General features: G+C 48.1%; 1 protein-coding gene across 4 annotated transcripts in view; it reads right to left on the bottom strand.

Annotated features, from left to right (window-relative positions):
- Positions 1-22,949, bottom strand: part of SGSM1 (small G protein signaling modulator 1) — a 95,722-nt gene that overhangs the window by 33,278 nt on the left and 39,495 nt on the right. For 3 of the 4 annotated variants that reach the window (XR_005214021.1, XM_037817088.1, XM_037817089.1), the window contains 8 exons: positions 19,752-19,876; positions 14,098-14,165; positions 12,320-12,483; positions 12,027-12,159; positions 7,388-7,510; positions 5,400-5,538; positions 3,042-3,106; positions 471-616 (listed from right to left, as the gene is read on the bottom strand). Coding sequence is in view for 3 of the 4 variants with exons in the window: in XM_037817088.1 (XP_037673016.1) it covers positions 471-616; positions 3,042-3,106; positions 5,400-5,538; positions 7,388-7,510; positions 12,027-12,159; positions 12,320-12,483; positions 14,098-14,165; positions 19,752-19,876 (963 nt within the window). In the remaining variant the exon portion in view is untranslated. The remainder of the gene's footprint in view (positions 1-470; positions 617-3,041; positions 3,107-5,399; positions 5,539-7,387; positions 7,511-12,026; positions 12,160-12,319; positions 12,484-14,097; positions 14,166-19,751; positions 19,877-22,949) is intronic. The other variant, XM_037817090.1, reaches the window with a different exon arrangement.

Here is a 22,949-nt window from a genome sequence, read left to right as displayed (position 1 = left end):
GAATGCACTCAAGGAATGACTATCTCCAGGTAAAATAGCTAATGGTAGAAACTCAGGTCCTGAGACAGAGAAGGGAGAAAGATATTTGAAGGGTGTCGGGGTTGGCTTGCTCCAATAGCCTCTGTCTTATTTAGCTGCTCTCACCATTCTAGGGTAGTTTCAATGGGCTGTAAATTCCTTCTGGCTTAGACTATTTCACAGCACCTTGTGCACGACTGAGCATTCAGCCGAAGCTTAATAAATGCTTACTGACTGATTTATCCTTTACTTCCTCCAGGCAAGCATATCTGTTTTCCACCCACTCCCGATCCCCACCCCAAGGAGCAGAAGAGAGCTATGGGTCTTGGAATTCTCAAGAAGAGGTGGGGGTCTTCAGTTTGTATATGCAGAACCCAAGAAGGCCACCTTGAGTCCCTACGAGCAGCCCCTGCCCCCAGCAGACCAAGCTAGCCCTCCCAGAGCAGACTTACCGTGCTGTCCTGAAGGTACTGCTCCCAGATCCTGGCCGTCAGCCCCTGGCCAGCATCGCAGGGTGAGTCTGGAGACACAATCATGTGATTGACCAGAGCTGACAAGTGTGTCCTCACAGTGGACAGGTGACGGCAGTAGGCAAGCCCTGCCAGAGGAGGGAGGGGAAGGGTCAGCAGCCACCATCCGACACCTCTCTGCTTGTCTCGTGGAGTGTCTAAGGTGTTCTGTCTTACTGCCCCACCCCACTCCAGTGGATACTGAGCACCCTCCTTTTCCAGACGAGGCAGCTGAGGCCAGAGAGGTGATGTCACTTGCTGCCTTGACCCTGGGGATGTAACAGCACCTTTTGCAGCCTCTCGGGGCACCTCCACCCTCCTCTGCTGGAAGACAAAATATTTAATTCATAGGCTGGAGGCAGAAAGGGGCAGGCAGGAGGGGAGCCAGAGACCCTGAAGGCTCACCGTGCCTCATACTACCCTCTGACCCCGAGAGGCCCTCGAATCCAAACAGAAAGAGTATAAGAGGTGGACGGTCCTCGTTAAAACTGCAGCTGGAAAAGGGAGTCAGTGGCCAGGGGAGATGCTGAGGGTGCCCAGTTTGCTTTCCAAGATGGCCCTGTACCCTTAAAGGAATGCCTGCCAGCCTCCACCCTTCACCTGCTTCACCCTGGGCACCTGGAGGGTGTCTGGCACAGGAAGCATGTAGCAAATGCCAGCTTGGGTTCTGTTTGCTCTGACCATGCCCTTTTCTTCAGGCACTCCCCACCATCTCATCCCCAACTCCTAGAAAGGACCTGGACCTTCTGGAGTCTTTTACTCCTACCAACAATGGGAGAATAGTAATAATAAGAAAAATAATAATAGCTGACACTTAAATAGTACATACTATGTGCCCGAGAGCTGTTCCCAGAGCTTATTAACTTAGCTCATTTAATTCTCACCACAATTCTACAAAGCAATTACTACTATTATCCCCATCTACAAGATGAGGAAACTGAGGCACAGACTAGTTATGTCACTTGCTTGAGTCATATCACTAGGAAGTGTGGGGGTGGATTTGAACCCAGGCCACCAGGCCCCAGAACCTGGGCTCTCAGCCACCATGTGCACAGCCTCAGGATTGAGTCACATTGTGCAATGACATCGTTTCAGACCCATCTTGACCAACTGCCCTTCTCCCAGGAAGACCTTCCATTTGGATTTAATCAATGCTTTCCAGATGTCTGCTCCATGCCAGGCCCTGCAATAGACTGTGGGGATGGGTGGTAATAGAACAGGCAAAATCCTTGCCCTGGTGGAGCTTATGCCTCTCTGCTTCTCCAGGCACTCGGGGATATGACTTGCAGGCCTTATCAGGACTTTTTTGGAATCCCTGAAAATGCACGTGTTTTGTCTCTCCCATCTAGGTTGTGAGATTGGTGAAATAAAAACTGCTAAAAATAAGTTTGGTAGAGTGGAAAAAAACAGAGCTTCTTCAGAATCTCAGCTCTGCCACTTAATAACTGTGTGGCCTTGAGCAAGTCACTGGACCTCTCTGTGTGAAGTTTCCTCATTTTAAAGGGGGATAATCAGAGTATCTGTATTATGAATTTAGTTTAGTTTAGTTCCTGGGGAGGGCTCAGGCCACCTTACTCTTCTGCTTTTGCCCACAGGAGAAGAGAACTGACATTAATTGAGCACCTACAACATGCAACACCAGTTTATATATGCTTCTCATATATAAATCCAGAAAATGATCCCTCCTGGGTGTGTGCAATGATGCTTAAACCAAGTCCCTTGCCCCCTGTGCCAGTTTGGATATATTATGTTCCCTAAGAAAAAGCCACCATCTTTTAATCCAGTCTTGTGGGATATTGGGATTAGGTTGTTTCCATGGAGATGTGACCCACCCAACTGTGAGTGGACACCTTTGGTTAGGGTGTGACCTCTGATTGAATGTTTCAATCAGGTGTGGCCCCACCCATTCAGCATGGGCCTTGATTGGTTCACTGGAGTCTTATAAAAGCTCACAAATAGAAGGACCTCAGAGCTGCAGCTAAGACAGACATTTTGGAAGATGGCCATTTGGAAAACTGACATTTTGGAGAACACCATTTTGAAACACAACCTGGCAGCAAGCAGACGCCAGCCATGTGCCTTCCCAGCTAATAGAGGTTTTCCAGATGCCAATGGCCTTTTTCCAGTGAAGGTACCCTATTGTTGATGCCTTACTTTGGACACTTTTATGGCCTTAAGACTGTAACTGTGTAACCAAATAAACCCCCTTTGTAAAAGCCAATCTAATTCTGTGTTTTGCATAACGGCAGCATTAGCAAACCGGAACACCCCCAAAGAATCTCACTGTTCACTGCCCTCTCTGGGAACTCAGGGATAAAATTTATCCCCAATATATAGATGAGGACATTGAGACTCAGAGAAGTTAACGTAACTTCACGGAAGCCAGGCATCTAGGAAGTAAAAGAGAAGTTTTAAAGTCCAGAGCTAGGCTCCTTCTTCTGAAGTTGCTGGCATCCAGTAAGCACTCAATAACCCTCCCCTGAGACCCTCATGGCAAAGAAGGCCAGTACATACATCCATAGAAGGCTCTGGAGAGGATCTGGTACTTCATGTTGTCACAGAGAAGCTTCAGAGGAGCTCTGGAGGTGGAGGCAGAGGGAAAAGGTTAGAATAGATTCCCACAGAGCCCAAATTTCATGGACAAGAACAAAACTCATCCCTAGAGGGCAAGTTAGAACCAGTCAGAGGGACTGACAAGGACTGTTAACTGTGTAGACATAATTTATCACTGCCCCTTCTACTATTGGCTCCTCAATATTTCTTTGGGGAATCACACCCTCCCCAGTTCTCTGTCCTTATTGTTTGGATAAGACTGACTCTACCCAGTTAGTGTATGACCTGCATTGGAGTAATGGTAACTGGGTCACAGATGGTCATGTGACCCAACCTGGGCCAATGAGAATCAGCCCTGGGAGGGAACTATTAGGAAACAGACACTCCTTTTTTTTTTTTTTTTTTCCCTTAAGTTTCTGAGGGGATGTAGAGCAGTGGATGCTAGGGGCCATTTTTGCAACTGCATGAGAAGAGCCTGCCTGAGGATGAAGCCACCCTAGAAGCAAGCAGAGCCAAGAGCCAGAGAGATGGAGATATTCTTGTTCTGAGCCTCTGGGTCCAGCCGTACCTGAAGCTACCATGCTGTGGATTCTCAGTTAGGTCAACAAATTTCCTTTTTTTTTTACTTAAACCAGTTTGAACTGGGCTGCTGTCACTTGCAGAAAGATCTCTATAGTGACCCAGCTGAGCCTAACTGAGCTAGACTGAGATTCAGAGTCTGCTGCTTGCCAAGTGGGTGACAACTCAAGAGCTTTCCCTTGTGTGGGGATCTTTGGGGCTTCTGTGGTTGTAAGAGGAGAGATGAGTTAAGGCCCGAGTGTGGCTGAAGGACACAAAGACCACTGAAGGGAACGCTGTGCATCCTCAAACAGAACAGAATGAAAGGGTCACATATTTAATCCCAGGGCATCCCAGTGGACACCCAGAAAAACTCAGAGATACTGTGGGAAGGATGACCCCCTCTGTGCCCCCAGGTTGTACTCAGATTACATAAGAGGAGCACCACATAGACAGCTGCCCCACAGTGGACCTGGCTCTCTGCAAGGTGGTGAGCTCCCTGTCACTACAGGCATGTATGCAGATGCTATGAGAGGGTTACTGGGTTAGAGCAGCCTTTATTTATGGTCCATGGACTCTAAGCACAAAAGTCACTTGGAGTTTCTCCAACACGTGGATTTCTGGGTCCCAAGTAGACTTACTCAGTCAGGACCTCTAGGGGAGGGGTTCAGTGATCAGTATGTTTTCTACCTCCCCCAGTTGATTCTGATGCACATGGAAGTTTGAGTATCTCTGGTTAGATCAGTGCTTCTCAAACTTCAGTGTACATGTATGATCTTGGGATCTGGTTAAATATAGATTCTGACTCACTAGGTCTGGGAGGAGTGACTGAGAATTTGCCCAGTTGATGCTGCTGATGCTGCTGGTAAGCCACACATTGAGGAGCCAGGGGTTAAATGACTTAAAAAAATCTGATTCCAGTCCCCACCTCCTACTTTTCTATGGCTGAAGCCTGGAACACCCACCAGGACAGAGACCCAGCAAGGAAGGAGGGAATCCATTCTCTCAGGCTGGGCCAGTGGGAAACAAGTCCACACTCATGAATTGGCTCACTGGTTCCAAAGAGACTAAAAGCTCTTGGCAAGGAGGGAGATGAGCCAGGGATCTAACTTTGAGTATTACCATGTGGCAGGTACCATGCGCTGGTCACTTTCTACTATTATTTGATTTGTTCCTTCCAATAGCCATATAAGTAGGAACACAATTCACCTATTCTGAAGCATGTGTGGTTGTCATTAAGAAATATTTCTGGTTTCTGTCTTCCATACACAAGGAAGGACAACATTTCCTGGCCCCTTGTGGGTGGGGTCAATGAATCATGAGTGGAATTGACATGTGTGTCTTTTGGGCAGGTGTATTTAATTATTGGTACAAGTCCCTCCAGAGCTACCTTCTCCTCTATCAACATAGCTGTCAACATTCAAGATGGTGGCTGCTCCAACAACCAGGCCCTTGAATGTTGAGAGAGCAGAGCCCCAGCTGATCCGTGGTAGACACACGCATACACAATAAATCAGTGTACTAAGCCACTGAGATTTTTAGGACTGTTTTTTACTGCAACATAACCTTGTTGATACTGACTGATACATGTAAGGAAGATACAACAGCTAGGACTGTACCAGGCCAGGATTTAATGTAAATCTAGATGATTCCATAGCCTATGTTCACTCCTCTGAATTCAGTGCAGAGCAAGAAACAGGCAGCCACAAAACTTTGCTAAATCTTCTGGTTTCTTCTATCCCCACCTCAAGCCCCTCATACCTCTCATGGTTGCAGCCACTGGTTGAGCCACCATCAGCTGAGCCACTTTGCGAGCAGGATGAGCAGGAGGATTTCCGGGGTCCGGGTTGCCACAGGGATGGCAGGTTGCTCACAGAGACATCCATCAGGTCCTGGGGGACTGTGGTGGGTAGAAAAAGGGACCAAGAAAGAGCCCTGGTTACAGCTGTGGTGGCCTCAGAAACCTCACCCCAAAGCAAGCAGCTGATCTCCAGGCGAGCACAGGAAAAGGCAAACACTGGGCATGTGACAGTAGGAAATAGTGACCCCAATCATTATCTGACCCAGGACCTTGAGCCCAACTGATCCAGTGAAAACCACCACCAAGATTTGATTTGGGGAGCTCAGAAGATGGGCAGAGCCAGTGACAGCTGACAAGCAAGATATGAAACGGAGAGAGACCAGAGCCAAGAAACAGGCCCAATCCCAGATCAGGAGGCTGAGCCTTGCCATGTTGTCATTTACTTGTTCTTGTAGGATACTGATGGGGGCTTCTGGGGGAAAGCTGAGGGTCTCAAGTCCCCAGAGACAGACCTCATGAGGAGCTCCTGGTGGTGAGATGGAAGGGAAGCTGTAGGGGTAGGACATACCAGGGCAATACACAGTGGAATCCCTGCTGATGAAAGAGGAGGGCACTTATGCTACCCATGGTCCAAACCATACAGCTGCTCCACAGGGGGGTCTCCAACAGGTTGGCAATGCCCCAGAATCATGTGCTATGGAGGGGCTTGTTAAAATGCCACATGCCCATTCCTCACCCCGGACCTGCTTAATGAAAACCTCCTGGAGATAGGACCCTTGAATCTGTATTTTAAAAACAATTTTGATATAGCGGTATGGTTGAGAACCAACGGGACACAACTGCTCTCCTAAGTCTTGGAGACTGCTGACTCCTGATCAAATGTTCTTGGGAAACAGTTTCTCTCATTCATTTATATTTTCCAGCTTCATGCAAACCTCAGTGTCCACAAAGCCACAGAGCAAATATACTGGGGACAAATGTATTGCAATTTCTACAGATAACTTCCTGACTTCTTGGCATTTCCAGAGCAGTGCAAAAATTTTAATTTCTCTAGGACACAGGTTGGCAAGCTTTTTCTGTATGGGGTCAAATAAATATTTTAAGCTTTGTAGGCCATTCAGTCTTTATCATAACTACTCAACTCTGCTATTGTAGTGCGAAAGTAGCCACAGACAAAACAAGCAAATGAGTATGGCTGTGTTCCAATAAAACTTTATTTATGGACACTGAAACATGAATTTTTTTATAATTTCCATGTCATGAAATATTACTCTTCCTTAATTTTTTTTCAATCACTTAAAAGTGGGAAAAGCATTCTTGGCTCGTGGGCTATACAGAAGGAGGCTGGATCAGACCCATGGGCCACAGCTCGCCAACCCATGCTCTAGGAAATCACTGCCATGCCTCTGCAAGGATAACTGGCCATAACCTGCATCGCCTCTCAGGCTCCACGGGGAGGGTGGGCTGTGGACTTGGCCCACTGGCTAACAGAGCTCAGTAGCTGACCTGCCTCGCCTCTATTCACTGATGGAGGGGGAAGCAGCCTACAGAGTGGGGTTCTTGGAGCCACCACAAGTGGCTTGTTTTAACACTCATCCCCAGGCAGACTCACCAATGAGCTCAACAAGAAAGACCAGTGGGCCCCTGTAAAACACGTTAGAGAAACATCCCTAAATGTTAGCAAATCTCAGGGAAGCACTGATGAGCTTAGCCCAGGGTAGCAAACATACCTTGACCTTAGCCACTCACACCCAGGCAGACATCATCAGTGGATCCCTGTGCTACTGAATTGACATAAAACTCCCAGCTGCCTCCTGCAGGGTAGAGGCTGGACAGCATTCGGGCATCAATTTGTCTCCTGCAAACATCTCCCTCGGGACCAAGACTCAAATGACAACATGGCGGAGGTGGCCGGCACCCAGCCCACAGTGGGGAGTCTGGACATTACTGGGGGGCTGCTGCTGCAAGCCTGGAGTGGCGAGAGTGGCGTCCCATCTGGCTCGTGCCCACCGACTCCCCCTGGCCACCACCAGCATGGACTGGCCTGCAGGAACCACCATCCAGGCCGGGCCTATGGAGACAGGGGGAGGGCTGCCCAAGGGGGTTGGAAACAATTTGAGACATAAAACAAAAAGAAAAGGTGAAATGGAAGGTCTCAGGTGGGCAAGACTCCAAGACAGCCCGGAGAGTCAATTCCTCGAGGTTTGAACACTTTCCCTGCCTGCTCCACTTGACTTCCAAGTGTGGTGTCTGATTAAAAGTATGAAGAATGCTGACGCATAAAGGGCCTACTCTGTGCTGGGTGCCGTGCTGGGCAGGGCATTGCCTTATTGTGCTAAACGACCCTGTAAGGGATGCATTTCTTTTCCCATTTTGTTAAAGAGGAAACTGAGGCTCAGAACAATGACACAACTTAATCACCCAAAGCTCCACCAGGTAGCCTATTTGACCAGAAGTTCCCCCTTTCATTCCACTAATAACAGCTCTCACTTACCGGGCACCTACATTATCACCTTTTATAGATTAGGAAACTGAGGCACAGAGATTTCAGAAATAAGCCAAAGGTCACCAAGCTAATAAGTGGTAGAGCTGGGATTCTAACCCAAAGGATCAGTTTCCTGAAATCCCACTCAACTTCTCCTGCTGTTTTCCCATTGACTGCTGCCCCTTCCCACCATCCTCTCTGGAGACCAGGGGTTCTCAGCCAGGTCAGTTTATGCCCCCAGGGGAAAGCTGGCAGTGTCTGGAGACACTTCTGGTTGCCACAACTGGGGGTGTTAGCAGGATGCTACTGGCGTCTAGTGGTAGAGGCCAAGGATGCTGTTCATTATCCTACAATGCACAGGATGGCTCCCCACACAAAGAATTATTCAGCCCCAAGTGTCAGTAGTGCCGAGGTTGGGAAACCCTGCAGTAGACCAGTGCTGTCCAATAGCGTGCCAGCGTAAGCCAGGCCTGGGGCTTAAAATTTTCTAGTAGCCATGTTAAGAAAGTAAAAAGAAAAAGTGAAATCAATATTAATAATATATTCTCTTTGACCCATGTATCCAAAATATTTTCAATTTAATATATGATCAATAAAAATTATCAATAGAATATTTCACATTCTGGGTTGTGTTTTTTTTTTTTTTTTCTATAAAAGTCATCAAAATCCAGTGTGTATTTGACACTTACAATGCAGTTCAACTTGGACTCACTACATTTCAAGTGCTCAATAGCCATGTGTGGCCTGTGGCTAATATTCTGGACAGCATAGATACAGACAGGCTCAGAGACAAAGGGAGCTGAAAAAGCGATTATCTGACTGTGAACCTGACTGTTTTAGAATTTGTCTTACCTTCCTCTTGTGCACAAGTGATAGGCAAAGGAGCAGCTGGTGACTGTGGGGGTTATAAAATACTGAAAAGGGACTGTAGAACCATCTGTGGTCACATCTTCCCTGCCACTTAAGGCAGGCCTCGGGAAACTTTTTATGTAAAGGGTCAGAGAGTAATTATTTTGGACTTTGCAGGCCATAGGTTCTCAGCTCTGCTGTTGTAGCACAAAAGCAGCCACGGATAATACACAAATGAATAAGCATGACTATGTTCCAATAAAACTTTATTTACAAAGCCAGGTAGGGGGCCACATTTGGCCCATAGTGTGTGGTTTGCCGACTTTCTGATTTAGGCAATACTCCGGAAAAGACTTCATGCCTAGATGAACACCATGACTGTTTTGGTTAACCCTGCAAAGCTCCAGCCCCTGAGAAAATCAGTCAAGCACAGGGCCACCATTTCCATGTGGGCTACATCTGACCTTGAGGATGAAGGGGGTGAAATCACAACGTCCAGCCTCCCAGTCAAAGTAATCTGCATGGAGTGGTGGATAGAGGCACAGGCTCCAGGGCCAGACTGCCTGTGTTCAAATCCCAGCCCTGCCAAGGAATTAGCCGTGTAACCCTGAACCAGTCACTTAGCCTTCCTGTGGCTCAGTTTCCTCCTCTGCAAAATGAGAGTAGTGATGACGATGACACCTACCTGGGGAGGATTTAATGAATGGAGACATGGGCAGCATGAAAAAGTGGGCCTGGAACCCAGCAGGTGCTCAGAATACAATACCTACCACGGCTCCCCAGGCATCTGCTGAGCATCAGAACCCACACTGGGTCCACACATCCTCACACTGAATGCTCAGCATATGATCCTGGCAGGGGGGTAATTTTATCCCCATTTTCCAGACAAGAAAAGGAGGCCCCGAGAGACGGAGACACTTGCCCATATTGCAAGTGGCAGAGCTGGGAATCTGAGGCTACAGTGGCTGTGCTCTTTCCTCTAACCTGGTGGTTTTCAACTGGACGGCAATTTTGCACACTTGGGGATATATGGAGCCATTTTTAGTTTTCATGACTGGAGGATGGGGGTGCCACTGGCATCAGTCGGTAGAGGCCAGGGGTGCTGCTCAACGTTCTACAATGCACCGGAGAGCCCCCAACCACAAAGAATTAATCTGTCTAAAATATCAATAGTGCCAGAGTTGAGAAATCCTACTGTAAATAAGCTGATTTAGTTGTGGTTTCCTCAAAGGCAGAGCCTGAGACAAGGATTCAAACATAAGTAGTTTATTTGGGACATGCTCCCAGGAATCAGCGGTATGGGGTTGAGGAAGTGAGACAGGGAAGGGAGTTAGTCACCAAGCAAGTTACCACTGTGGGCAATTGGGGCTCAATTCCCCTGGGGACCTCTGGGAGACTATGGAGAACACAGATTTCAGAGTTTTCCCACCAGAGGGGGCAAGGAGCTGGGCTATTTACACACCAACTCCCATCACTCATTGGCTGAGCAAGGCACTAATTCCCTGAGACTTCCAATCTCCCCATCCATAGGCAGAGAAACCTCTCAGGCAGAGATGCAGGGGTTGAGAGCTGGCAGTCGAAGGCCATGCACAGAATGAGAAATACTGAGGGCTGGGGGTGGGCACTGCTAGGATCTGCTCCACCAGCCCATTCTGCGCTACAGCAAGAGAACACGGATATTCCCCAAGTAAGAAAAACATCCAGCACCGAGCCTGGCTCCCAGCAGAAGTGTACAATTTATTCATTGGGTAAGAACCTGTGGAGCTTCCCGGGAAGGCAGTCACAGGGGATCTGGCCCTGTCTGATTAATCAGCTCTCGGAATGGGTGTCTTAATTAACATCAGTCTTCGTGGGCAGTGGGGAAGCCCAGGTCCCTTGGAAACTGAAAAGAAGCTGGCCCAGCATCCTGGGGGATTTCACAGTCATGAGCTGAGCCTCTTCAGCACTGAGGCCAGGAAAAGCCTTGGCATTGGACCAGGGCTGTGTGAGCCATGCCATCCCAGAGGGGCACGGGAGGGCTCCAGCCACAGACTCTGGGTGGAAACGGGCATGATGATGAGTCCTGCAAGACGCTTAAGTGATGCAGGAACATGAGGCTTTGCAATGAACTGGCCATGGAGGGATATCGTGGGTGCAAACACTGGCTAATCCAAGCAACATGAGAACTTAACACTGAGCCTGCCAGGACCCCAGACCCAATTCAGTGATGGATGGGAGCCAGGGGCCTTGGCAAAAAGTGCCTTTAAATGACCTGGCACAATCAGTCCAACCTTGCCTGGGAGGACGTCTGCTTTCAAAGGAGCCTCTCAGTGCCCAGAACGCTGCCCCTGAAGCAAAGGGAGGCTCAGAGCCAGTATCTGAGACGGTTTCTGAAGCGTCCATAAAATAAGTTTAATAGAAGCAAAGGGAGGCTCAGAGCCAATATCTGAGACGGCTTCTGAGGCGTCCATAAAATGAGTTTAATAGAAAGAACCTACAACTCAATATTGATTTAACAGACATCCATATGGTGCTTAATAAATGCCAAGCCCCCTTCCAAGCACTTTTCAAATATTAATTCATTTAATCCTCACGACAGCTCCACGATAATGATGCTCTTAATAGAAAGAGTTTCCATTTATTAAGCATCTGTTTCACGGAGGTTGCCATGTACACTGTTTGACATAGATTATCATCTCGTGTGTTGGTGCTTTGTTTCCCCTCCACTATTCTGGCTACCATGAATTGAGGGCCGGCTCTGTGTGAGGCTTTATTCTATGGGCTTTACATTTGATCATCCCTCCGTCTCACTGAATTCCTGAAACATTTTGTAATAACAAAAGCAGCTAGCAACTGAGTGTTCTAGATGCCTTATCTTATCTAATCCTCATGACACCCCCTTGAAGTACATGCTATGAACACCCCCATTTTAAAGATGAGGAAATCGACGTGCAGAGAGTGAAATGACTTGCCCAAGTTCCACCAGGATTCAGAACGGATTCCAGAACCCATGCCATTGCCACTACCCCATGCTATCTCTCACCCAGCAGTGTCTTTATTAGCTAAGTCGAGAGGGTTTATTTGTTCCCATCTTGTGTTCATGTGGGAAGGGGGTGGGAGCTGAAGTCACCAAGATCCTAACTTCCTGATTCCAGGTCTCCCTGCTGGCCCCAGAATCTAGACCTCTTGCCTTCTGCTTCCAAATGCTTGGAGTCATTGTCAAGATTAGCTGACAGGTGGGTGTCCCTGGGATCCAGGGAATAGGGCAGCTTACCAAATTCGGACTGCATGCCAGGGTAGATGATCCTGAACACGTAATCCGTGGCCTCGTCGTCTTCCTTGTCTGAAGACGTGGACTCGGCGGAACCCTGAGGGCTTCGCTTGCGTAGTTTGGGAAATACCTTGCCCTGAAAGAACGTGACCCAATGCACAGCCCCTGGGACACACCTGTCCCCCCAGCCTGCCCAGCGTGAGAGTCTGGGTGGGTATATGTAAGCCCACAGAGTTGTGTAGGTGTCCACTCCCCAGGGTGGAAACCCCCCACCCAGGCCCCCTGCAATCACCCACCTTCCCCCGCTGGGACCAGAGTGGTGGGTCCAGCTGGCCGTGAGGAAGCAGCCCGTTCTCCAGGCACGAGAGGAACTGCAGGAGGTGCCCGCCCTTGGGGAAGCGGAAGGGAGGCCTCTGGATCCCGTCCTGGCTGACCAACACCACCGTCCCGCCGCTGTCCACTGCCGCCGCGACCCGACCAGAGAAGACACAGTGGGAAGTCACTATAAGGCATGGGGATGCGACCCTCCCAGCAAACACTTCCCCCCACCCCCACCCAGGGATGCCAAACCAGACCCAGGGGTCCTGCTCCAAAGTTCTGGGAAAGGCCTGGGCAGATGGCCAGGGGCAGTTTTAAAAAATAAAATCAGTTTTATTGAGATATAGTCACATACTATACAATCATCCATGTTGTACAATCAACTGTTCATAGTACCATCATATAGCTGTGCATTCATCACCCCAATCTATTTTTGAACATTTTCCTTGCACCAGAAAGAATAAGAATAAAAAATAAAAGTAAAAAAGAACACCCAAATCACCCCCCCAATCCCACCCTATTTTTCATTTAGTTTTTGTCCCCATTTTTCTACTCATCCATCCATAAGCTAGATAAAGGGAGTGTGATCCACAAGGTTTTCACAATCACAGTAACCCCCTGAAATCTACATTGTTATATAATCATCTTCAGGAGTCCAAGCTACTGGGCTGGAGTTTGATAGTTTCAGGTCTTTACTTCTAGCTATTTCGATACATTAAAACCTAAGAGGTGTTATCTATATAGTGCATAAGAATGTCCACCAGAGTGACCTCTCGACTCCATTTGAAATCTCTCAGTCACTGAAACTTTATTTCATCTCATTTTGCATCCTCCTTTTGGTCAAGAAGATTCTGGACCCAGGGTCCACGATTCCGGGTCCAGATTCATCCAGGGGCAGTTTTAACCTCCCCAAAACCCTTTCTTCCCAACCAAGTTCCGTCTCTGACTGGGGAACTAAAGGACAAGGTCATAAGGAGTTTGGCTGGCTCCCTAAAGTCACCTGCAAAAAGATTCCCCAAACACCTTGTGCCCTTAAAGGACCCTCTGTGACCCTGTCATCCACAAACCGACCTCACGAGTTTTTGCATGGACGCTTTCAGTCCTACTTGTCTCACGGGAAGAAGTGATTCTAGCCAGCAAGTGTGGAACACTTGCCACAAATAAGATTTTTTAATTTTGCTTTCTAAAGCAGCGTGGCCCTCTGCTTGTGTTGAATGTACCTTCTCCGGACTTCAAAGGAGGACTCTAGCTATTGGTCCTGGATCTGCAAAGCCCTGGCTTTGGAATCACAAGAACTGGGTTCAAGTCCAGGCTTGATGCTTACAGACTGTGTGACTTGGCAGCAAACTGCTTCCTCTTCACCTCTAAACTGGAAAAGACCGTGTCCCTGTCCCTGGATTGTTGTGACAATTGTATAACTAGCATGTGAATTCTTAGAACTGTGCTGGGCAGATCGCAAGTGCTCAGTGATGTCAGCAAACTACTGCCATGGGTTTGATGCTGATGCTGAGCCCTTAACATACATCCTTTGATCCTTACACCAACCCCAGGTGTAGCAGGCTGTTATGATCCCCCATTTCACAGACGGGGAAACCAAGGCTCAGAAAGGTGAAGTCACTTGCCCGAGATCACACAGTAATATGGGATGCCCACCACAATGCCTCACAAGGTTAACGTAATGAATGGGTAGGGGTGGTGGGCAACCTGGGGCTCTGGCAGGAGCAGCTCAGGCCCCTGCACCCCTGGCAGAACCTACCTTGCTGGTGGCAATGCAGGTAAACAATCTCCTCCAGGCGGATGGTCATGGCGTAGTCCCAGTAGACACTGGAAAGGGAGGGATGGTTAGGTATGTAGGACGCAGCTCTCTGGACACCTAAGCCTGCCCACCTCACCATGGGGAAGGACCCAGGAGGCCAGCAGACAAAACCCATGGCCTCACCAGGGCCCACTTGTTCCCGATATAGTGACCCAGCCTGCCCAGTTCCTCTTCTTCTGGTCCCAGCACTGCAGTTTTCCTAGGGGATCCCCCGCTTCAACTCTCAGTCCTCGCAGCTGAGGTCAGACTGACCCTAGCCATATTCCATCCCAGGGTAGCAGGAGTGACCACCTGACCCAGGCCTGGCCAATCAGCACATTCTACTGCCCAGCCACAATGATTGGCTCAGGGATGGTCCCATGACCCAAGCAGAACCAATGAGATCCCATTATTGGGTTTATGTTAGAAAAGACTGGGAAAGAGATGCATCTTTCTGCTAGGATAGTAGTGGTGAGGATGACAGCAATCTGGAGATACAGGGGACCATGCAAGGGAAAGCCTGCCTGAGAATGGAATCAACACACAGGAAAGCAGAGCCAAGATATGGAAAGAGTTCAGTCCTTGTGACATCATTCAAGTCTGCAGATCCAGCCATGCCTGAAGCCAGTAAGTACTCCCAAAATTTTCAGTCAATATGAGCCAATGCTTAAGACAGCCTGAATTTGATTTTCTGTCATTGGCATCTAAGAGCATGACAAACTCAGACCCTAACCCATGTGTCCACGGGAAGGAGTCAGAATAGCCATTCAAGAGCCTTGACTCAAAGGTCCCAGCAGTGTGACTTGGAGGCTTCTCTAAAACTCAGTTTCCTTACCTGTAACATGGAGGTGATAATAACACCCACTTCACAGAGTTGTTGTGAGGATTAAATGGAAGCACATACAAGAAGAGCTCAGCTCAGAGCTGAGATGCAAAAAAGTACTTGGTAACTGGACCCTATGATTATTTACTTAAATATTTCCAGCTCTAGCTCAAAGCCCACCATGATCTTGAAACAAATGGTTTTTCCCATCAGGACATAAAAAGAGTTGGAGATCACAGTAACTTGGGCTTTGGGGCAGTCACAGGAATGAGCTGTACAGATCCCTTTTAGGAGATCTTGCTCCAAGGAGCCGAGTTTGCTGCAGGTGCCCCACCACTGTTAGTGCTGAGAACACACTTCCCTTGGGCTGCCCCCAGCCTTGGACGGAGCACATGGGGTGCTATCATGGGCCCATTCCTGTGGGACAAGGGACTCCTCTAATGGACAACTTTAGCTTGGTGCAGTGGGTTGAATAGTGGCCCCCCAAAAAGATATGTCCAAGTCCTAACCCCCAGAACCCACGAACATGACCTTACTTGGAAAAAGTCTTTGCAGATTTAATTAAGTTAAGGACCGAAATCCAGTAACTGGTGTCCTTATAAGAGAAAGGGAGGGGGAGATCCGAGACCCAAAGCACAGGGGGAGAAGGGCCTGTGAAGTCAGAGGCAGGGATTGGAGTGGTGCAGCCGCAAGCCAAGGAGCCTGGAGCCAGCTGGAAGAGGCAGGGAAGGATCCTCCCTTAGAGCCTTCAGAGGGGGCGCACCCCTGCCTACACCTTGATTTCGGACTCCTGGCCCCAGAAGTGTGAAAAGATAAATTTCTGTTGTTTTAAGGTGCCAAGTTCATGGTCATTTGTTACAGCAATCCTAGGAGACTCCCAATCGACCCAGCTAAAATGTTCTTAGACCTGTCCTGTATCCGAGACTCTTCCTGCCCAACCCTCCTTCCTTCACAGGTGTCAGACCCACGTCCCAGTCTGAAAGCTCTCCTGCCTACTCCTGCCCTTGCTTTTGTCCTTCACAGGTGCTTCCCTAACCAATCCCTTGCACGTCTGATCCTGCCTTGGCGTCTGCTTCTAGGAGGACCCAAACTGACACAGGCTTCAAGGTCAGACAGGGTTCAAATTACACTTCTGCCACCTACCGTGGACCAGCCCCCACCCCTCTCTGGGCCTTCGTTTCCCCAGCTGTGAAATGGGGCAGTTGGTACAGATATCCTCTAAGGGTTCTTCCTGCCAGGTCCAGAATCAGCCTCGCCAGGCTCCTTGGATGGTGAAAGCAAACAGGTGTTTTTGAACTAGCAGCCTTCTCCGAGCCCCTCATATTCTGAGTCTTGGCCAGGGGGACCCTACCTGGGCTCCTGCAGCTCCAGGTACCCATTACATTGTTTTTTCATCTCCTGTTTATTCCTTGGTCTCTTCAAGGGGTGCTGGCCACCTGGGGAAGGGGTTGTGTTTTGCTTACTGCTGTATGGTGCTCAGTGCTGTTCAGAGTGAATGGTCAATACCAGGCCCTGGGGAGCCCATGTACAAAAAACTGCATCCCCAGCCCCACCAGACACCAGCATGGAGGAAAGCTGTGGCTGGGGTCCTTTTGGATCCATGAAAATAACACCAAAAGCCCCCACAACTGAGTCCTCTCCACATGGTGTACTCCCTGCTGAAGGCTTTCCATGCATCTTCTCTTTAAATCCTCCCAGCATGCCTATTTGGAGATTCCATTACCAGACCCCCCATTTTACAGATGAAGAAATTGGGGCTCAGAGAGGTAAAGTCACTGGTTCAAGGTCACCCAGGTGGAAAATAGCAAGGGCTGAGATTTTGCTTTAGTGTCACATGTTCTGACAGCTTAATTGAAGTATAAATTACATACCATGAAATTCACCCATTGTGACCACACAATTTAATGAGTAAATTTAATTTAGTAACTTTATAGGCTTCTGCAACCCTCGTCACAACCCAGTTCTCGAAAATTTGTCACCCCCAAAAGATCTCTTGTGCCTGTGTACAGTCAACACTCTCTTCCCACTCTAACCCCTAGCAACCACTCGTCTGTTTTCTGATGTTATAGATTTGTCTATTGTGGATATTTCATTTAAACAGAATCATACAATACGTGGTCTTTTGAGTCTGGCTTCTTCCACTTAGCATAAGGTTCTCAAGGTGCATCCATGTAGTAGCATGTATCAGGACTTCACTCCTTTTTATGGCTGAATGGATTATTCCATTGTATGGCTAGAACACATTTTGATTCTCCCTTCATCAGTTCATGGACATTTAGGTGGTTTCAGTTTTTGACTATTATGAATAACGCTGCCATGAACAAGTTTTTGTGTGGACATGTTTTCATTTCTCTTGGGTAGATTCCTAGGAGAGGAATTTGGGTCATATGGCAAAGCTGCGCTATAAGACTCTGCCAGACTGGTTTGCAAAGTGGCTCTACCACCAGCAGTGTAAAGCTGCTCCACCTGGCAGTGCTGAGACTGGAACCAAGTCTAGCCTGATTTCAGAGCTCAAATTCTCACTGCTTTGGTGGTAATTCCTCTCTAATCCCTAGGAAACCCAACTAGGGATTCAGGATCATGGTGTGCAAGTGGGAGGGGTGGCTGGGAAAAGAACCTCTCTCCTCAGATAAGGACCTCCCCATTTCTATCTATGCTGCCTCAGTCCCCAAAGGGATGCTGGAGGCCCAGGGAACCCCGCACTCTGACCCCATATTTGGAACCTCTGCCTGTTTCTCTCCTGAGCTCTAAGTTCCAGGCAAGAATAGATGAGGGTTCAGAGCCCAGGACTGGGGAAGCCCCCAACCCCAGAAGCAGTGACCTTGGAGGTTCAGATACAGCTGGAACAAAATATTGAGGCACCTACTATGTGCCGATTCACAGAGGAAGAAATGACTCAGTGATTTTAGCTGGGGTGCAGGGTGAGGGGTGGGATGGTTGGCTTGGCAAAAAAGGTCCAGAGCCTTTCCCAAAACATTAGCATCAAAAGCATCCCCCACGCCCCCCTCACAACCCATCCCCCCAACCCTCTCCCACACAATCCTGGCCTTAAGCTCAAGCAATAAAAAAACAGGCTCCTTACACTGCTTAAAGCTTTGATGTTTGATGGAAGACACTTCAATGTTTGAATGTTGAAGGGTCCCTTGCAGACCCTCTGAGAACTCCTTCAGTTCTGGAGAGATCTGGTCCTCTTTACAAGGGGGAACTGAGGCCCAGATAAAGGGAATGATGTACCCCAGTCACCCAGCGAGGTGAGGGTAGAACAAGGACTGGACTCCATTTCAGAGATGTGTCTGTTACTTGCTCATTCATTGTCTCTTCCATTATAACGTAAGCTCCGAGAAGGGTTTTCCTCTCCTTTTATTCAACCACTATATCCCTATCATCTAGAAGAGTGCCTGACATATAGTAGGTGCTCAGTAAATATTTGCTGGTTGAATGAATGAATCCAGGTTCCCTGATATCCCTGCGTCATTTCACAAAGATTCACTGTGCACCTACTATGTGCAATGGCCTGTGGCAGGTGCCAAGGGTAAGACATGAGCAAGGCAGGATCCTACCTTCACAGAACCACGGTGAGTAAGCAAGCCTGCTGGTGTATAAGCAGGTGCAGGTTTATTACATGACTACAGTTTTGTAAGAGCTACAAAGGGGATTTGGGACTTGGGGTGATTTAACCCCAAATGGAAGTCAGGGGAGGCCTGACACCAAGCTTTAAGATGAATCAATGGAGGTGAGGCTCTAGGCCAAGAGTGTCTCCCCCGTGAGGGTCTCTGGTGCAGAAACTCCCGAGTTGGGCCAGAGGTGAACTATCTGACCCAGCCTGGGACTGACTGGACCTCCCCCTGACCCTCTAGGAGGACAGATGGCAACCTCCAAACAGGAAGTGACCAGTTCAGGGAACGAAATGAACCACACTGAGGCCTGTGTTCATTACATGGAGACTTTGAATGAAAACAGAACATGATAATGGTACCCTGCTTATGTATCTTGAAAAAGGTGCTTATTTTTTAAGGATACAAATTTAAAATATTTACAGATGAACTATTTGATGTTTGTATTGGTCTTCCAAATACCATGAGGCAAGAGAAGGGAGCTGCACTGATGGCTGTTAGGGCTGGGCAATGGGTACCCGAGTTCTATTTTCATTTTGAAAATTCTTTGTAATACTTTTTTTTAAAAAAGCAAAAAAGTGTAAAAGAAAAATAGAATGAGACAGATTCAGAGCAACAGAGACCACTGTTTCTCCTCCCGCCAGCTGCCAAGACCCTCCAGGTGAAGTCACTGGGATGGCCCCATCTCTGCAGTGGTTTCCCTCGGTTCTCCCTAAAGCAGAAGAACACTACTATCTGTTACTGTGTGACACGGAATCCCTTGTCCCACTGATCAGTAATGCACAGGGGGCCTATGTCTTCTGAGCACAACTCCAAAACCTTTCTGAGGGGTTTTTATAAATTACAGGATGCCCAGGAGCAGATGCCTCTCCTGCCTCCCTTTTTCACAGGGTGATGGGAAACGGCAGCAGTAGACTGGGGAGTATCTCTCTTTCTGGGTGGCATTTTGACCAGGGTGTTACCTAACTTCCACGCCCCAAGATTCTCCCAGCGGGTTTCTGGCTCCTCCTGAGTGCCTGAGCTACCCAGATGCAGGAAGGCTGGGCCAGGGGCCTTGGCAACCAGCTATAGTAGTAGGCAGGGGCAGGGCACAGGCCTGCTCTGCCCAAAGGGAACTGCCCCTGTGCCAAGGGCAGTGGAGGGACCCAGGGGACACCCGCTGGGGACACGCGTCCTACCTCTTCTCATAGTCCAGGTCTCCCACAGACCCGTTCATCAGCTGGTTGGGTGTCCACTTTAAGGTCATGACGTCAGCTGTCTGGTGCAGGGACAGGTACCCCGGCACAGCCTCCATGTCATCCCTCTGCAGAGAGAGAAGGGAACTCAAGGCTGACCACAGTGCCAGAGTCACAGTGGATGTGGGCCCTGAGCCACCTGGTTCAAGCATGTGTAACCAGAACCAGGAGGCTGGGCTATTCCTTTCAAGCCATGGCCACTTTCAACTTGGGAGACCTCCAAACCTCCTTCCAGGTAGCTACGTTGAGTAAAGCTATTTGGTGCCAACAGTCCAGGATGAGTTCCCCAGAGCCCAGCCAGGAAGACCATCCTGCCTCCAATGTTTCACACTCATCCCCCTCTCCTGGGGCTGAGGGGCCCTGCCATGGGGTGGGGGTGGGAGGCATTCTTCAGAACCGGGAAGGGAGCTCTGCCCACCTCAACTTCACCCTTCATCTGGCATCAGGTTGGCCAGTCTTAAGGGAGAAAGATTTGGCAGCTGAGTTCTGTGTCCCATGCCACAGACATTGCTCAGACACCTACTCCCCAAGTACCCCCACCCATACTCTCCACTCAGCAGCCTGGCTCTTCGCCTTCTAAGAATTTGCCTACAGGACTTCTCACTGACTTTATTTTATTTCAAGGGGAGGTGGCAGTGGTGGTATCACCAATCCTCCAAGACTTACAAATAGAAGAGGTACAAACTGGGGCAGCCTCTCCACCAAATCATCTCAACAGCAAGAGCAGACAGGCAACTAGCATTTATTGAGCACCTAGTGTATACCCTCACACACAATCTCAATTAAACCACACATGCTTATGACCCATGAGGAAGCACTATTGCACTGCAGTATCTCCCTGACTCTAAAATGGCCATTCTTTCCATATTTTAGTGTCTCTGAAATGGGGATGTGCCTTACAATCAGTGGCATCTGACAGCTGTGACACAGTTGTCATTGCCTGATCTTTTGCAAACTCGGTCAGAACTGCTCATACAGACGTCACTTCAATTGAGTTTTGTCTTTGGCGGTTCCTTCCCATGTGGAGTTTAAGTGCTACCTAAAATGTCTTCAAAAGATTAGGCTGTGATTCAGCTTTGGATTGGAAAGCTATTGCGAATGCAGAAAGGATGGGTAATCGGGGCAGTGGGGCGCAGATGTGATACTGGTGAAACAGACACATGATCACTGCAGGGATGCCCACAATCCCATGTTTTCTTGCAAAGCAACAACCAAGTGCTTTATGGGTCTTAAGAAGTTCCTAGAGATGAGTGGACACGGGCAAGAAGTGCTGCATCTCCTGTAGTCCTGACAGGGGCTGCCAAACTTTTTCTGTAAAAGACCAGATAGGGAATATTTTTGAGTTTGCGAGCCAGGCGGTCTCAGGAGCAGCTACTCAATTCTATCATTGCAGTGCAAAAGCAGCCGTAGACAATATATAAAAAAAGGAGCGTGACTGTGTTCCAATTACACTTTGTTTACAAAAACAGGTGGTAGCCCCCCAGGGGCCACAGTTGGCTGACCCCTTCTCTTGATCGAAAAGAAAGTGACAATGGGTAGAAAAATAAGGACATTGACGACTCTAAGTCAAAAAGTGATAGGGAAGAGTTGGACTCTGAAATGTGAAGAAGTTTTAGAAATATCGAATGCATTTCAGTTATATTTTCCCTTGTGTGAACTTATAAAAATGATGCATGATTAAAAACAAAACAAAACCAAAATTATGTCCAAATAAGTCTCTTTCCAAAAGTGTAAAATAAAAATGCCAAGGGTCAATAGAACATATATATAATTTAAGTAGCATGTTTTATTTCTTGATGGTTATGTTAAAAAATGGTGCATCCTCGGGACTTGCCTTTATGAAGCTCATTACCACAAAGGAGAGTCTAAAGTTGTATGTAATGGTGCCTAAGAGTCTCCCCCTGAGTACCTCTTTGTTGCTCAGATGTGGCCCTCTCTCTCTCTAACTGAGCCATCTCGACAGGTGAACTCGCTGCCCTCCCCCCTACGTGGGACCCGACTCCCAGGGGTGTAAATCTCCCTGGCAACGCAGAGTATGACTCCCGGGGATGAATGTGGACCTGGCATCGTGGGACTGAGAGTATCTTCTTGACCAAAAGGGGGATGCAAAATGAGACGAAATAGTTTCAGTGGCTGAGAGATTCCAAATGGAGTCGAGAGGTCACTCTGGTGGACATTCTTATGCACTATATAGATAACACCTCTTAGGTTTTAATGTATTGGAATAGCTAGAAGTAAATACCTGAAACTACCAAACTCCAACCCAGCAGTCTGGACTCCTGAAGACAATTATATAATAATGTAGATTACAAGGGGTGACAGTGTGATTGTGAAGACCTTGTGGATCACACCCCCTTTATCTAGTGTATGGATGAGTGGAGGAATGGGGATAAAAACTAAAGGACAAATGGGGTGGGATGGGGGGATGATTTGGGTGTTCTTTTTTCACTTTTATTTTTTATTCTTGTTCTGGCTCTTTCTGATGTAAGGAAAATGTTCAGAGATAGATTGTGATGAACGCATAACTATGTTATCATACTGTGGACAGTGGATTGTATATCATGGATGATTGTATGGTGTGTGAATGTATTTCAATAAAACTGAATTTAATAAAAAAAAAATGGTGCATCCTAAATTCAGCACATCTTACATTGGAGGAAACAGGGTTGTGTCCCCACTTAAATGAAGATCCTAAGGCTCAGAGAGGAGAAATGACTTGCTCAATGATCTCAACAGTGACCACAGAGCTGGAGTGGACAATGGCTCTCCCTTTGCTCCCTCCCAGCTAAGCCCAAACACCACACTGCCCTGACAGCAAGGGAGACTGCGCAGGAGGGAGGGGCTGCATGGGTTTCCATCACCACCCTTCCCCGGGGCCTGGTCTGAGTCATATAAGGTGATTAAATGGCACAGATGCCGATGTCACCTGCCTGAATTCAAATCCTAACTCTGCTGCTGACCTCACCTCTTAGGGCCTCTCTGTTATCTATAATAACAGTACTTACCCAAAAGGGCAGCTGTGAGGTTTAAATGAGTTAGTATAGGTAAAAGCACCTAGCACAGTGCCTGACAAATAGGAAATGCTCAATAAATGCTAGTCATAATGGTTTTCTTGACATCCCAACTATCTAACATATAGCA

The sequence above is a fragment of the Choloepus didactylus genome, chromosome 23 (assembly GCF_015220235.1).
Source record: "Choloepus didactylus isolate mChoDid1 chromosome 23, mChoDid1.pri, whole genome shotgun sequence".
Lineage (NCBI taxonomy): Eukaryota > Metazoa > Chordata > Mammalia > Pilosa > Megalonychidae > Choloepus > Choloepus didactylus.
Note: the sequence above shows the minus strand (reverse complement) of the source record. Positions and strands in the feature narration are given on the sequence as shown.